The following is a 14,888-nucleotide window of genomic DNA, read 5'->3' on the forward strand; positions in this document are numbered from 1 at the left end:
AGAGTTACCAGAACTTATTAAAAACGTATGGGAGCATTTGGCAGTAGGAAAACAAATGCTTTAATTGAATACAAGTTGAAGCTGTCTTTTTCTGAGCTGAATTTCTACAATTCATTACAGGGACCAATTGTGGGTAAGGTCTGTAGAACAATGATGTGCTTTGTGCTCTGTGCGGGAAGCGAAGTCTGTTACTGCCACGCAGCGCTTGCCTCCTTCCTGCGGGCGGCTGCAGCTCCGCATTCCTTTTAGAGCTGAAACAGGGAAAATGAGACTATTGCAAAAATGTATAGCCTGCTGTGTCAGCCAGTTCAATAGTTGCCACTGTGCATGAGTGACCTTCATAACTATGGGTAAGGTCTTTTTTCTTCTTTAAAGACCAGCTCATCTGTTCCCTTGATGTAAGTCATTTACAGTTACAGAGAAAAGGAAAATATTTCCCTTATATTTAAAATATATCCCTTATATTTAGGTATATATAAAAAAATGTATATATCCTTTATATTCCCCTTGTATTTCCCACCCTAGCACTACTACCTTAATGAACTGAGGCAGCAGAATACTAGATACCGGTATCAGTCAGCTACTGTTCCTTGTAGGCTTTGGTTAGCGGCTAAAATTTTTGTATACAGGTTTATGCCATTAATGTTGTTCAGACAACTGATTAAAATCCCAAAGGAACCTTTCCACAGAATTCAGTGGATTAAAATCCAGTGGATTTGTTGGATCAGATTTGTTTTGTTTCATGTGCAAGTCTGCAAAACCTGTATGTGTTAGTAGCTTCCCATTTATTGGCAGTGGGCATCCAGACACAGGTGATGTATATGCCAGTACATTTATCTGTTACTATTGAGTGTGGTAGTTTGTACTTTCTTTTCTTGAATATTTGCAGTTACCTGACATCTCCTTGTAAATAACAAAGCTATGCTGAGAAAACTAGTTATAACAGAAGGGGAGCATAATTTGCATGCTATTTTTAGCCATTGTCATTAGCAAGAAATGCTAATAGTGTTCTAAAAATGTTTTCTCTTAGTATTCATTACTACCAGAAATGAACTTCAAATAAATAAGACGATATCTGAATCTAAATATAATCTGGGTATTGGTGTTAAAGAGGTAAGATGTATTACTTGATGTAATGGCAGGTTCATTTGGAAGTTTACTGTAAGATTCTTCTAAATGGACCAAGCACCAAATTGACTTTTTTTTTCTTTCTGTGGTTTTTTTTCTGTCTGTTTGTATAGAAACATGTAAGATAGGATGGGAGAAACATCCCTGTCCTCCTTTTAATTCAGGGCACAAGAGGCCTACTAGAAACTTGACAGGAAGACAGTGTGTGATATGTTCTACCTCCACCTTTCTTGGGTACTGTGCAGGTGGAGAGGTGGTGTTTCAAACTAAATAGAGTCCTCAAATCGAATAGTCCGTGTGTCCAAGGCTGGAATACTTAAAATTTGAAATTCCTAGTTTGAACATAGAAATTGTGGTGGTAGGCTTATACTGCCGAGTCCTGCCCCAGGATAATTAAGTACTTATGATATGCTGGAGGAAATATGAGAAGAAACTGGAGAAAAGTGCCGAGATTAAACTTCATGATACTGTAGAGCTTGTCAGGGAGCAGTGACACAGAACGGGTGAGAGCGTTACACAAGCGTGCTGTGCCCTTCTGCAGTAGTGACCACCTGGTACTGTGTCCTTGCCAGACCATCAGACACCACGGTGGCATCGGAGTTTTGCTTGTTTTTGAAATGGGAACAGCATAAAAATGAGGAAGCTTCACTAAAAAGAAAGTACATAGGCAATGTCTCTGCAGGCAATACAGAGACTATGTAAAAATGTCATACGGGAGCTATGACATCTTTACCTTTTTGAAAGATGAAGAAACTTTGGTGTAATAAACATCAGGGAAGGGAAGTTGTTAGAAGGCATCCTTCAAAAACCTGCAGTTGTGCTCATGTGAGGAAAGCAGGAAAAGAATATAAACTCTGGCATATTGAAGGCTGAAAAAGTGAGCTGGTCCTGGCATTTGGGTACTTTCAGCAGGCACAGAAAATGTGCAGACAGAGGGCTTTGGGATACAAGGCTGATAGATGAAGCTGAAAAAGGGTGTTCAGAAAATACAAGGACAAGAAACCTGAATTAATGTTTTGAATTGGAAAAGTCTGGGGAAGTCCCACGCTGGAACCTTCTTTATAGGGGATGTATTGGAGAAGCTGAAATGTCAGTAGAGATATGGAATAAAATTAGTGACAATTTTGTGTCAGGTTGCCAAAATACCTTAACATTTGTTCAAGACTGAAAAAAACCCTCAAAATACAGGCTTTGTATCACAGTTCAGTTTCTTTTTAAATAGCCTCAGTAACAGAGAGACTGAGAGGTTTAATGCAACTTTAAGAAAAAAGTAGTTTTTAGGGGGAAAGCTTGGAACATAATGTTAAGAATTAGTTATTTGTACCTGACAAACTAGCAGAAACTGTAGTAGAAAAGTAAGAATTTGGGGGAAAGCTGGCATGGCTTTTGCAAAGGAGAACTGTGGCTCAGGCATCTGTCAGAGTTCTCCAGAGATTCAAGAGGCACTTGGACTTTCAAAAGATAGCCTGGAAGGGCCCTGATGGAAGGCTCTTAAGGAAATTAAACTGTCATGGGAGAAAAGTGTAGGTCTCGGGATAGCTGACGAGTTATAAGACAGGTCTCAGGTTTTCATTTCTTAAGAGAACCAGCTTGTCGTGCAGGTGGATTCGTGTCAGGGTCTTAGGTGTCTGATTTCATGTTTGATACATCTTCCATTACTGAAAAGAAATTGCATACCTTGTTTAGCAGCCTGAACTTCATTCAAAAAGCAAAGGGGAGAAGCTATAACGTACTTATGAAAGTGATTTGGGATTCTTGATTTTAACAGTGTCAGACCACTAGGTCTTTTTGACTGATACTGTGGGCTTTTTTTTCGCCATCAGTATCACACCGAAAGCTGTCAGGTTTTGCCTCCCTCCTCTTAACAGTTATTTGTCTTGACTGTAAATTCTTTGGGACAAGAATGTTAACTTTCATTGCTTGGCTTAGTAGGTCCTTGATTTTATATGACTGCCAGATGTGGTAGTGTCATAAATACAATGCAAAAGTGGACACAGCCTCCCTTCTTCCCTCAGTCCATGAAAGCTAATTGTTCTCAGTTCAGTCTATCTTTTTTCTAGTGTTATGCTAAAGAATTTGTAGAATCACTCACTTTTACAATACCGGCCTTTTGAAAAAAAATAGACTAGGGAAAGGCATTTAATTTTGAGCCAATCTGAGATCTGCATTCTGGGGCTGACATACAAAATAGAGATGGTAAATGTTGTTTCAAGGTAGGCGCAGTGTAGGGTTTTGCCAAAAGGATTCCTACTTTTATAACTTTTAAAGCATCCTTAAAAATTTTCCAGGGATTTTCCTAAGTTACATGTGAGCTCCCACACACAGCCCCCCAAACCTATCAACATACGGCTTTTGGTGCTGTGTCCTGTAAGACAAGCTAAACTCTTCTCTTGATGTCAGTCATGTTGCCATCTGACAGGAGTTGGTTGTAACTCCTTTCCTCTTCGTTACCTTTGTGCTTCTGCCAATTCACCACCTTCTTCAAGACATTTTTGCCTCTACCTGCTACTGGAGCCTCCCTTTCCTCCCTTCCCAAGTTATTGGCACTATAGATCCATTAAAAAGCAGTAAAACTATTTGCCCTTAACATAAGACTCTGAGTAATGATCATTGACTAATGGTAGTTAGCATTTAAGAATTTGTGCATGTTGTTTTTTTAAAAGTCATGGCAAATGCTAGGTAGTGAGGTTTTCCATGGCTTGTTATTGTGGTTTAGCCCCAGCCAGCAACTAAGCACCATACAGCTGCTCACTCACTCTCCCCCTCGGTGGGGTGGGGGAGAGAATTGGAAGAGAGAACTCGTGGGCTGAGATAAAGGCAGTTTAATAGGTAAAGCAAAACAAGGAATTCATTCACCACTTCCCATTTGCAGGCAGGTGTTCTGCCATCTCCAGGAAACCAGGGGTCCATCACATGTAATGGTGACTTGGGAAGACAAATGCCATCACTCTGAATGTCCCCCCGCCCTTCCTTCTTCTTCCTCCAGCTTTTTATGCTGAGCATGACGTCCTATGGTCTGGAAAATCCCTTTGGTCAGTTGGGGTCAGCCATCCCGGCTGTGTCCCCTCCCAACTCCTTGTGCCCCCCAAGCCTACTTGCTGGTGGTGAGGTGTGAGAAGCAGAAAAGGCCTGGACTCTGTGTGAGCACTGCTCAGCAATAAGGAAGACATTTCTGCATTATCAACACTGTTTTCAGCACAAATCCAAAACATAGCCCCACACTAGCTACTATGAAGAAAATTAACTCTATCCCAGCCAAAACCAGCACACTTGTCTAAAAAACTATTACACTAGGTTGTGATAGGTCACCTGCCCGAGGTTAAGAGTATGTACATGATCAGTGAGCGGAGCTCAGCTGATGTGCAGCACCTTGCCAAGTGCCCGTGGTGTGATTTTTGGGGAGTCTCCTTAGAGATATTTAAAAACCTCCAGGCATGGTCCTGGGCAAGTGGCTCTAGCTGGCCCTACTTGAGCAGGGGGGTTGGACAAGATGGCCTCCAGAGGTCCTTCCAGCATCACCCGTTCTGTGATTCTGTGTCTGAGCCCTTAGCCCCAGTTCAGGCTGAAATGTCTACATATGTGTACACAGTAAGGCTACAACAAACAGTTGTCAGTGGTATACCAATAACCTAAATGGTAACGTCCTTGCTTTATAGGAGTTTCTCTTTTATAAGCCTCTTCTACATTCATGTCTACTTGTGTTTTTTTCCCCACCTTATTTATGACCAGCATGTAGTTAAATGTATATATGCTTTGGCTGGTTCAGTTAGTCTGTATTGCAGTTGCATCTAGAAGTGAGGCCCCATTTTTTGGAGGAGGGAGATAGAAGAGCAAGGGTGATTCCTGCAAGCAAGCTACTGGGTTTTTTTACTCTGTTTCTCTCAGTTGTGTTTTTTAAAGTGTAATATTTTACATGTATTGTTATCATGTATTTTCTTTCAGTATATCAAGAAATTTTACAATGAAACTTGGGAAAGAAGATACGGCTTCTCGGTGGATGAAAGCACACTGACTCTCCTCTGGTCCATAACTGTTTCTATTTTTGCCATTGGTGGCCTTGTGGGTGCCATTATTGTTACCCCAATTGTGAAGTTCTTCGGACGGTAAGTGTGCTGGAAAACTTGTATTTTCTAAAGCAGTTTCTCACTTAGTCTCTCTAGAAGGCTTTACTGCTATTTTTTTTAAAAACCCTCTTCACCAGAATGCAAATTTAAACATCTTCAAATTATGAAAGCTCATTTCTAAGAGTTCCGAATTTCCAAGAGTAAAATTAGTACCTTTCTCTCTGGCCTTACTGTGCATCGTTTGAGTCACAGAAGCCATTTGCTCTGAATGGGCAGTGGGCCGAGATGTCAGGCTGAATTGTCAGGAGTGCAAAAGGAAAATACCATAAAATAGGGAAGATTTCATAGATTGGCAGATTCTTTTATCATGAGTCTGCTGGGTATCTTACTGTACACAAGTAAAGCTATCAACATGTCTCATTTGCTTCTCAGCAACATTTGTTGTCATGCAATTACAAAAATTTGCTCTTTTTTTTTTTCTTTCTTATGTCAACTTAAAATACAGTTTGAAGAACTAAACTATGGTGAAGTTTGTGTTCGGTCTTCCCCAAGCTTGGGGATGCCTTCCCTGCTCTATGCAATGCAGTATTTGACCAAGTCTTGACCATAGGGCATATGAGTATTTTAAGAATGTTTCTGCTGGTGTGCATTTGCATTTTTGCTGCAGGTACTAAATAGATATTTCTGTCAAATTTTTGTTTCATACAGTCTTCCAAAGAGAATTTTAAAAGTAATTTGTAATTTACCTATATTTAGAAGGGCATGAAATAAAAGCCATTACAGCATTCATCTTAGCTGCTCATTTGGCTTTTCCTTAATTGTAAATTCTATATAATTTTAAATTTTTGCTCAGTTAAATCACTGGAGAAGGTTATTATGGAGGCTTAAATATAAGCATCTACCTCTACTGTTCTTACTTTTCTGTTCTACATTTTGACTATTTCTTTCACTTGAGATTGTACTCTCCTAGGCCCATTTGTCATTGTCCCAACCCTTTCACATCCCATTTTTCACCTCAAAGAGTATGTTTTCAGGTTCTTCCATTTCATGCTTACAGCAAGTCAGTATTCTCTGCTCTGTAAGTCTGTTACCATTCTTCATTAATTTATTCTGTCCATTCACTTCACCATTTGATTTTTCAATTCTTAAATATTTTTCACAGTCACATTATTTTTTTTTTTTAGGTTTCCAATTTCTTCTGCCAAATCATCAATTTGGCTTTTACACACTTCTTAAAATATGAAACTATGCCTGACTCAGACTGATTAATTCCCAGAATTGTCACTGCGTCTTCTTTACTTTATAAAAAAGTGAAGTAAAAAATGGGTTCACAGAAGGCTTGAATTTTTGGTGAAGTGTAGAACAGCTTTGTATGCAAGTTTGTTTAAGTGGTGGCTGATCTCAGTCATATATATACACCACTTTGATGGGAGCAGATCATATTTCCAGGGCAGAGATTTAAAGCTTGCAGGCTCTGCCCCTGTTTATTATGTTTATCCCTATTAAACCATGAAAACAGCTCTCTTACAGATATGGTGTACGAGTACTTGATTAGAGATGGGAAGGGATTGCATCTCAGTGACACTGGATATAGGCTGCTCATCGAAGTACGGTTCTTGAGTTTGCTGTTCCAACCACACCGTGTTTGTCTGGTCTAGGAAACCAGACTGACATATCGGTATGGTAATTGAGAAGCACGTTATGAAATGTTGTCAGAACAATAAAATACTTCACTGTTAAACTGTTCCAGTGTAGGTTGGAGGGTTGTATGTATGATGAAGCTGAGCTCCATTTACACTGACACAGAATAATGAACTAAGGGGGATCAAAAGCATTAGTCAGAAATAATGTATGACTTTAAAAAGAGCACTCTTGAATCATATTGCTCTAAGATTAATAACATGATTTCCAAATTACCGGACTCCTAGGCCCTACTTGCTTTAAGAGAAATGTAGAGTAAGTTTTTCAAAGAGAGCCTTCATCCACATAAGCATAAATCCCATGTTCAGATGTGGCTTTGACACTTCATAATTTAAATTCTCTTCTTCTACCGAAGAGCAGCTGCTGTTGCATATCCTGAACACGCAGATTGGGCGATATGGTCAGTGGATTGCTTAGGCCGCTGCTAGGGAGGCAGTTGCAGGAGAGGGACAAGGCCTTCCCTCAAGCACAGGGAATCATTTTGAGTATGAAGCGATTAAGGGAATTTATCTGGATTATATTAGTAATGCTACCACTTTGTTAGTCTGAAGTCATCTACTGTAGTTGAAATGGTGATCCAGTATTCAATCTGTTACTGGCTTTTATTTAAAGACCTAGTTTAAAGAACATACAGCTTGTCATTTAAACACCTAGCTTCCTTACTATACTTTTTGTATAAGGTACCATATTTGCTCCCAAGTCTTTCTTATTACTGAATTTTGAGACAACAGTACGTTTTTGATGAAACTTTAATTATATCATTTTCCTAGTTGCCAGTTTTAGACAAAAATATTATTAATTCAAATCTGTAACTAAAGTTATTGCAGCCGTGGAGGGCACGTAGTCACTAGGATTCTGTTCTAGCCTCTGGAACTATCCAATATCACGAGAGTAAATAAAAACCTTGAAATCAGAAGAGATTAATTGTATGTGGTTTTGCAAAAAGCCAAAGACAATTCAGAGGAAGAGATTCTCAAGTGTTTTTAATATCCAAAATACCTATAAAAGAAAAAGGCAGAAAAAATCCTTAAAGCTTAGCTCTACCTGTGTCTAGCTGATGGGTGACCTGCCTGTCTCAGCTGGGGTGCTTATGGGAACTGATTTCGACTGAGCAAATGGCTCTTCGGACTACTTCAGATTGAGTACAGGGTTGGAAGTTACATTCCTGCAGCAGTACGGATAGTCAGTCTTAGAGAGAACCATTTTTGGCACCAAGTTGCAAAACTTACTGTTCGGCTTAGAATGCAGCTGTGACAAATGCTCTGTGCTCAATCAGAAGTTTTTGAAAGCATCTTCCTTTTGGAATGCATAAATGCTTTATTTCTTTTGGCTGGAGAGAATTCTGAATTATTTGAATGGAAGGAATAAAAATCTTCATATCTAAATGAATGCTAGTCAAGTATTTTTAGTGCAGTAGCTGCAGCAGAACCGTGTGGGGCTCTGGACTGGAACTTGAGTCCGGGTTCCCTTTCCAAGGTCTGGCACTGTTAGCTTTAGGTTGAGTCCACTTTGCTGTCTATTCCTCTGTTACCCAGTTACAGAAATAGGGATATTGGTGTGCTCTATAACCTTCAGCAAGACTGAAAAATGAAATGTGCTATGTGAGAACTAGGTATGATATTTATACTTCGATAGATTTCATGTACCACTTGGACAGTTACTTGATCAGTGTGTGATTTAGAATGCGAGAGAAATGATTAGGCTGACCAGCACATCAGTGTGTGTCTTTTCTTATGGTGGCTTAGTGTTGAAGTTTGCATGTTTACACTTTGTAAGCGTGGTGAGCACAGTTATCTGGCAAGATTGGTTGGACTTTCCAAAGGGCAAGTGTCTGCTGCGGTGCTTTATGAAGTGTGGTATCTTTATATCACTCACATTAGAGCTATGCAAGCAGTGGTTTGTTGGGTTTTTTTGATTAGTTTCTTTTTCCTGTGCCTTGCTGCTAAGGTAATATAGTTTTGGCCTATGTCACCAGGAAAGGATAAGTTTTTTTTATGATTGTAGCAATTTTGAGTACAACATGACCTGACTGGAAGTAAACTCAGACAGCACGGGGAGTTTGGAGGGTTTTGCTGCATTTTGCTATGATGAGAAGTTGTTCTCACTGTTTATGTTTGTGGTGGCTTGGCCCCAGCTGGCAGCCAAGCACCCACCCAGCTGCTCATCACTCCCCACCCCTCAGGTGGGACAGGGAGACTGGGGAGAAATAGGAACAGGAGCGAGAAGACTCATGGGTCAAACTAAAGAACGGGAAAGCACCAGTTAGTCACAGGCAAAACAGGCTCAACTTGGGGAATTTAACTTAACTTATTGCCAGTTAGCATAAAAATTTAATTACTGCTCAGGTACTAGGAAACAAGGTGAACATTAGGACACCTTTCCTCCCACTTTCCCAGGCTGAACATCACTCCAGGCTCCTCTCCTCCCTCTTGGTACCGTGGCAGGTCACACTCAGTCCCTTTAGTGAGAGAATGGGCAGTGCAGGGGGTTGGGGTCAGTGCACAGCAACTTCTCTCCGCTGCTCCTTGCTTCTCACTCTTCTCCTATGCTCCAGCGTGGGTCCTCCATGGGCCACAGTCCCTCTGGGGATGTACCTGCTCAGTCCTGGAGCACCTTCTCCTCCACTGACCTTGTTACTCCCACATTCCATCTCCTCACAGAAGCCACCCTTGCAGCCCCTTCACTTCCAAAAACTTGCCACAGCCAGCCAGCACAGTGTTTGCATTACCAAAAATTTACATGCTTTATATAGTAATACTCTAAACAGCATGTTACTTTCTTGTTTTCATTTTTTTCAATGCAGCAAAGACAAAATCCTTTGGTTTTATCTTGGTTAGTTAGGCTGTGCTTTTCTGTTCATTGCTGCATAGCATGAGGGGCTGCTTATTTAATTTAAAGAAGAGGAAAGTAATATCTTCAGATGAATGTATAGCACTTGTTTGACCTGAATGAACGTTTTGTTTCTGGTTTTGGCATTATTTATACCACTTCAGCCCTCTCAAATTATATCTGTTTGAAAAATCTGTTTCAAATGGTAAAATCATCACTCTTGACAGCTCTGTTGTATAAACATATACTTTAAATGAGGTGTATCTTATTTTTTGATCTTCAAACCATGTTATTCATTCAGTGTTCAAGAATCACTAGAAAGCAGGAAAAGTAATTAAAAATACAAGTATTAAAAATATTTCCTATCAAAAATGTATTGATCTGTTGTGAGCTGTTGGATAACTTGTTCAATGGGTAGGAGATTACCAGTTGGTACTGATGTGTTGAACTTGAGAAGAATGACGACTGCTGGGTCGGTTTGTTACCTCCTTTGGAAAACAAAAGGGTAGACAGCCTTCCTGGTCATTCTTCTTCTTTTTCATGGAAATTACAATATATATAGATTGAAAATCCACTGAGAATACTTACAAATTTAATAACACTTCAGGTTTTTAATAAAATTGATGTGTTCTCAGCCTGTGTCATTTACTGTCAAAGTTAATGGAGTCCTCATAATTTACATCATCAGTGATGTTTATCTCCAGGTAAATTTGTTTTCAGATCAGTTGTTTCTCTCATATGTTGTTGTGAGCGGGATTGGAGGCTTCACTATTGAGCCGTACCTCTAGAGCCAAACCAAGACTGTGCTTAATTATGTGACTGCAAAACCTGGTAAAGACAAAGCTCCGTTGCTTTACCATGTATAGCTAAGTGAGGTGGCTCACAGATGGAAAGCATAGGTTATGATCATTCTCTTGCCACATAATTGCGAAAATTATGGTGTTTTGTCTTGTGTTAGATCATATGCTATGCAAAGCAGCTATCTTGTTGTGATGTGCTCTAGAGAGGCCACCACATCACCAGCAGATATCCCTGGGACTTTGCCTGGGAATCGTAACAAATTTTTCAGTCACTCTCAACGCTGAACATGGTGATAATGGCTTCTCCAGCCATTCACCTGCAGGCTGTAATTTAGCAAAAAGCCACTTAAATCCATATTTGTGGAAAGGTGTGTATAAGGCAGCAGTGATTCTCTGAGTTCTGGGTGGGTTTTCTACTTAATCTGTCAATAGAGAATCATTGCATCAGAGCTATTGATCTTGTATCTTTAACCACTCTTCTTCCATGTGTTCAGGAAATGAGACCTTGGCTGTCAGTGTTTGAATCTGACTGTCAAAGGCCCGTGAAATCCTCGATATCATTTCTTTTGTAAAGTATTTCCTTCTGCAGAAGTTGTGAGACTTACGAGTCACTTTTGAATTAATGAGTCTCTCAAACTTGAGCATAAAGTTCTGAAAGATGAAAACTGTAAGAAATATAGCTGTTGATATACTACGAATGAGAAATTGAGTCGTTTTGAAATTTTTAAAATATATTTTTGTGATTTTGTCTGTATTTTTTAACAAAGTAATAATTTTCCATAAACAGTATTTATTTTCTTTGAAAGCAATATTTTTTTCATGTTCTATTTGACTGCTATAGAATGAAATAATTTAAAAATTGGGGAAAAAAAAGATGTAAATCTATGTTTTGATTAATTTCAACAATTTTTGGAAAAGGGTTGATTTTTATCACTCATGTGAGCCCAAGTGTTTTTTCTAACTCTACAGGTAATAAGTAATTTTGCTCAATGTATGTTTTTAATATCATGGATTTAAGGATGAATTATAATGACATAAATATGTCAGTGTTGGGAAGTTCTCAAAATGTCAGAAACTGTATGTAGCATAAAAATGCCTGTAGTTATATCAGCTTATTGCTATTTGAAGTATGCTTTCTGATTCCTACATACATACATTTACGCAGAGTATGCTTGTTTGTATTTATATACAGTCTCAGGCATGGCACTTGGGTTCTTAGGATGTGTGGGATGCCTAATTGCCATGCCTTTGAAGTACAGCTTTTTAGTTAACTATGACATGTTTTGGTTTAAAGCTCTGGTATAGGTTTGGGACTGTATGCATTTGGGTAAAGTACTGTATTTTGGAACTCTACACGGAGTGTAGAATTTGTTTGTTAGGCACTTTTTGTTTTTATTTATGGATATATAAGAATAATAGCCTAGTGCTTTGAATATGACTAGATTTAACTGTCGTGATGCTGGTGTCTACATAAAATGTCTCTTCCTTTTAGGAAACGTACATTGCTGCTCAATAATCTGTTTGCAGTGACAGCTGCATTGTTGATGTCCCTTTCCTTGTTGGCGGGGTCATTTGAAATGCTCATACTGGGCCGCATTATAATGGGTGTTGATGCAGGTAAGCTTTTATCACACTGTACATATCTGAAATGCTTGCACCATGCATAATCTTTCTCATGTCCCCCAGTTAGATCTTTCTTTACATTAAAGAGGTGTTTCAGGCACTAGCCACGTTGATTTCACTGGGACAAAAGAGCAGACTAAGAGTTGGAGGATCTGATGTTTGGAGAAGACACTGGAATGGATGCTAGCCGCCACTGTCCACCCTGGTTGTTCCTCCCCCTTTCCTCCTCCAGCCCCAGTAGAGCGTATCTGTCTTCATGCCATGAAAATCCTTTGGCTGGGAGAGTGTCATCTATTTGTTAAAGCTGCTTGCTGCTTTGTGTTTAGAAGTTGTTGGATCCCATGCTAATACCAGTAGGATTAAGTGGAAGGTTTGGTACATCATCATTTGCCCCTAGCAACACGGTGTTCCTGGTTTAAAAGTAAATCATGGAGGCACTGCTGCACCACAATAGTCTTGCAGCTAGCAGTGAGGTTCTCAGCAACTTCACAGATCGCTAGATGGTGAAAACTATTTACCTAATGTGGAGACAGACTTGATGAATTAAGATGGTTTTGCACTCTCAGTGTAATTTCGTGACTCTAAACAATGGGAAGTGCTTTGACTTTTGCATCACTAAGCCCCCTTTCTGGCAAGCTTTGGCTATGTTGTTAGTAAGCACAAACTATGGTTGTTTGAAAGTGGATATGTCCATCACTTGCAATGTGAAGTTCATGCGTAATTTTAGTGCTCACTGCTAATTTTTGTCTCAGATTACCACCATCTGGAGCTGTGTAAATACTGTCAGTGTACTAACTAATCCAGACCGGACAGACCAGAGAGTCCTGTTTAATTCAAAATTCCCTCGGGCTAAATTAAGGTGAAACAACACCAAACGATCAGTTAAAGATTTTATTTATGACAGAAGCAAACTGAACTGGAGAGGCGTGGTAGTAGGTGGCAGGGTTTCTCACAACAGGAATTGGCATAAGACTACTTCTGTAAACTGTGTAACCATACACATCAATTCAGGGAACAAGGAGATCCTCCCGTTGAGTCCCGAGGTTCAGAGCAGACCCCCTTGCTTTCCAGACTCCTCCTCAGAGAAGGGTCTAGGGGCGGCTGGATCCACTCTTAGTCTCAGATTTGGTCAACGGTTTATATCTTGAAATGAATGAGGTGTAGGGATTGTGGAAAAGGAAAGAGAGAAGAAGACAGAGAGAGAGAGAAAGGAAGAAAGATTTCACCGGTCCTGGGTCCAGCGTTGGTCCAGTCAGCCGAGGGGTCCAGTCCCGGTGGGCTTGTGCACCCGGGGCTTTGGTTTGTGTCCTTTTATCATCCTTGCCTCTCCTTCGGGCGGGCACCCGAACTCCTCAGGCTAATGAGCAGTTTGTGAGCCTTTGGGCTTGGGGGTCGTTTGTGGAGTAACTTCTCCTTTCCCGCAGACATGGCCATTGTTTGATCTTTGTATCAGAACAGGGAGCTGCGCACCCTCCAGCAGGCTCTCCCCCTCCTGTTGCTGATGTCTGAGCTGATGGGCTTTTCACCTTGGTTCCTTGCTGTGCAGGGTTTGTCTTTAAGCAGAACTTGCCCCACCACAATGTTTGAGACTTTAACTCTTTCAGTCTCTCACGACTAATCAGGGTCATGCATTTGTTTTCTCCAGGCTTTGAGCAGCATTCTCACCCTTATTTTATGCCTGCTATTAAGAGTTCACTGCATCTGTAGGCCTGTATTGAGAGGAACATCTGCTAATACCATTTACAGTAAAATATTTCATCTGACAGTGTCTGCTCTCTCTGCCTGGCACATTGGGGTTTTCTTCCTTTACCTGCACCAGTGCTAATGTGATTTTGCTTGCTTTGGGATGAGCAAATGTAAAATGTAAAATCCATGCTCCTGGTGATTCTCATCTCTGAGTAACCTTTGGTGCTTCTCATCAAATAGCAGCCAATGCACATCACTGTAGATCTGTAACAGATAATCAATCCCATGGTTATTAAATGGTGCAAGAGTAATTAGACATGCAGAGAAGATCAGTCATATTATCTGTGGATAGATATGATTCTGTTCTTTGCATGTTTTTATGCCACTCTTGTGAGCAGATTAGCACTTGGACTCCTTTCAATAGATGTTTGTTTCATACCTGGCATAATGAAAAGGCCATTTGACTTAATATATGTTTTTTTCCTTCCTTCCTTTGTAGGCATTTCTCTCAGTGCCCTTCCCATGTATTTGAGTGAAATATCTCCTAAGGAAATCCGTGGTTCACTGGGTCAGGTCACAGCAATTTTCATCTGTATTGGTGTTTTCACTGGTCAAGTTTTGGGGCTGCCAGAAATATTTGGGCAAGTAAGTGTTTAACAGATGTTTTCTGTGAAAGAACATAACCATGCTTAAAGTGCTGTATTTTCATATTTTGACTGAGTTCCATACAAAAGCAGAAAACAGAAACATTGGGGTTTTGTTTTGAAGCACTTTGAAAAGTGGTTTCTTCCATGTCTTTTAAAAGTGTGTACATGTGACTGAGTTTGGTAGATGTGGCAAGCAGTTTTAACAGCTCGAGCGGATTGTGTGTGTGCATATGCAGGTGTTGTGTCCCCTGCCCTCCCCCTTTCTTGATGTAGATTTATTTTTGCTGACTTCCAGTTTCTTTGAGTACCGTGGAAGTACTTCAGAGTTTTTTGTGTTTTTCATTTGTAATTTTTCAATGTGAGATAGAACTGAAGAAGGCTTGGTTAAGAGTTTGTATGAGGACCTGAAC

The 14,888-nt window shown here is 40.1% G+C and overlaps 1 protein-coding gene across 2 annotated transcripts in view; it reads left to right on the top strand.

The window, feature by feature from the left end:
- SLC2A9 (solute carrier family 2 member 9) overlaps positions 1–14,888 on the top strand; it is a 115,339-nt gene that overhangs the window by 12,674 nt on the left and 87,777 nt on the right. For both annotated transcript variants that reach the window (XM_069793575.1, XM_069793564.1), the window contains 3 exons: positions 5,071–5,231; positions 12,015–12,139; positions 14,331–14,476. In XM_069793575.1, the coding sequence (XP_069649676.1) occupies positions 5,071–5,231; positions 12,015–12,139; positions 14,331–14,476 (432 nt within the window). The remainder of the gene's footprint in view (positions 1–5,070; positions 5,232–12,014; positions 12,140–14,330; positions 14,477–14,888) is intronic.

Source organism: Haliaeetus albicilla, chromosome 1, assembly GCF_947461875.1.
Source record: "Haliaeetus albicilla chromosome 1, bHalAlb1.1, whole genome shotgun sequence".
NCBI classification, from domain to species: Eukaryota; Metazoa; Chordata; class Aves; order Accipitriformes; family Accipitridae; genus Haliaeetus; species Haliaeetus albicilla.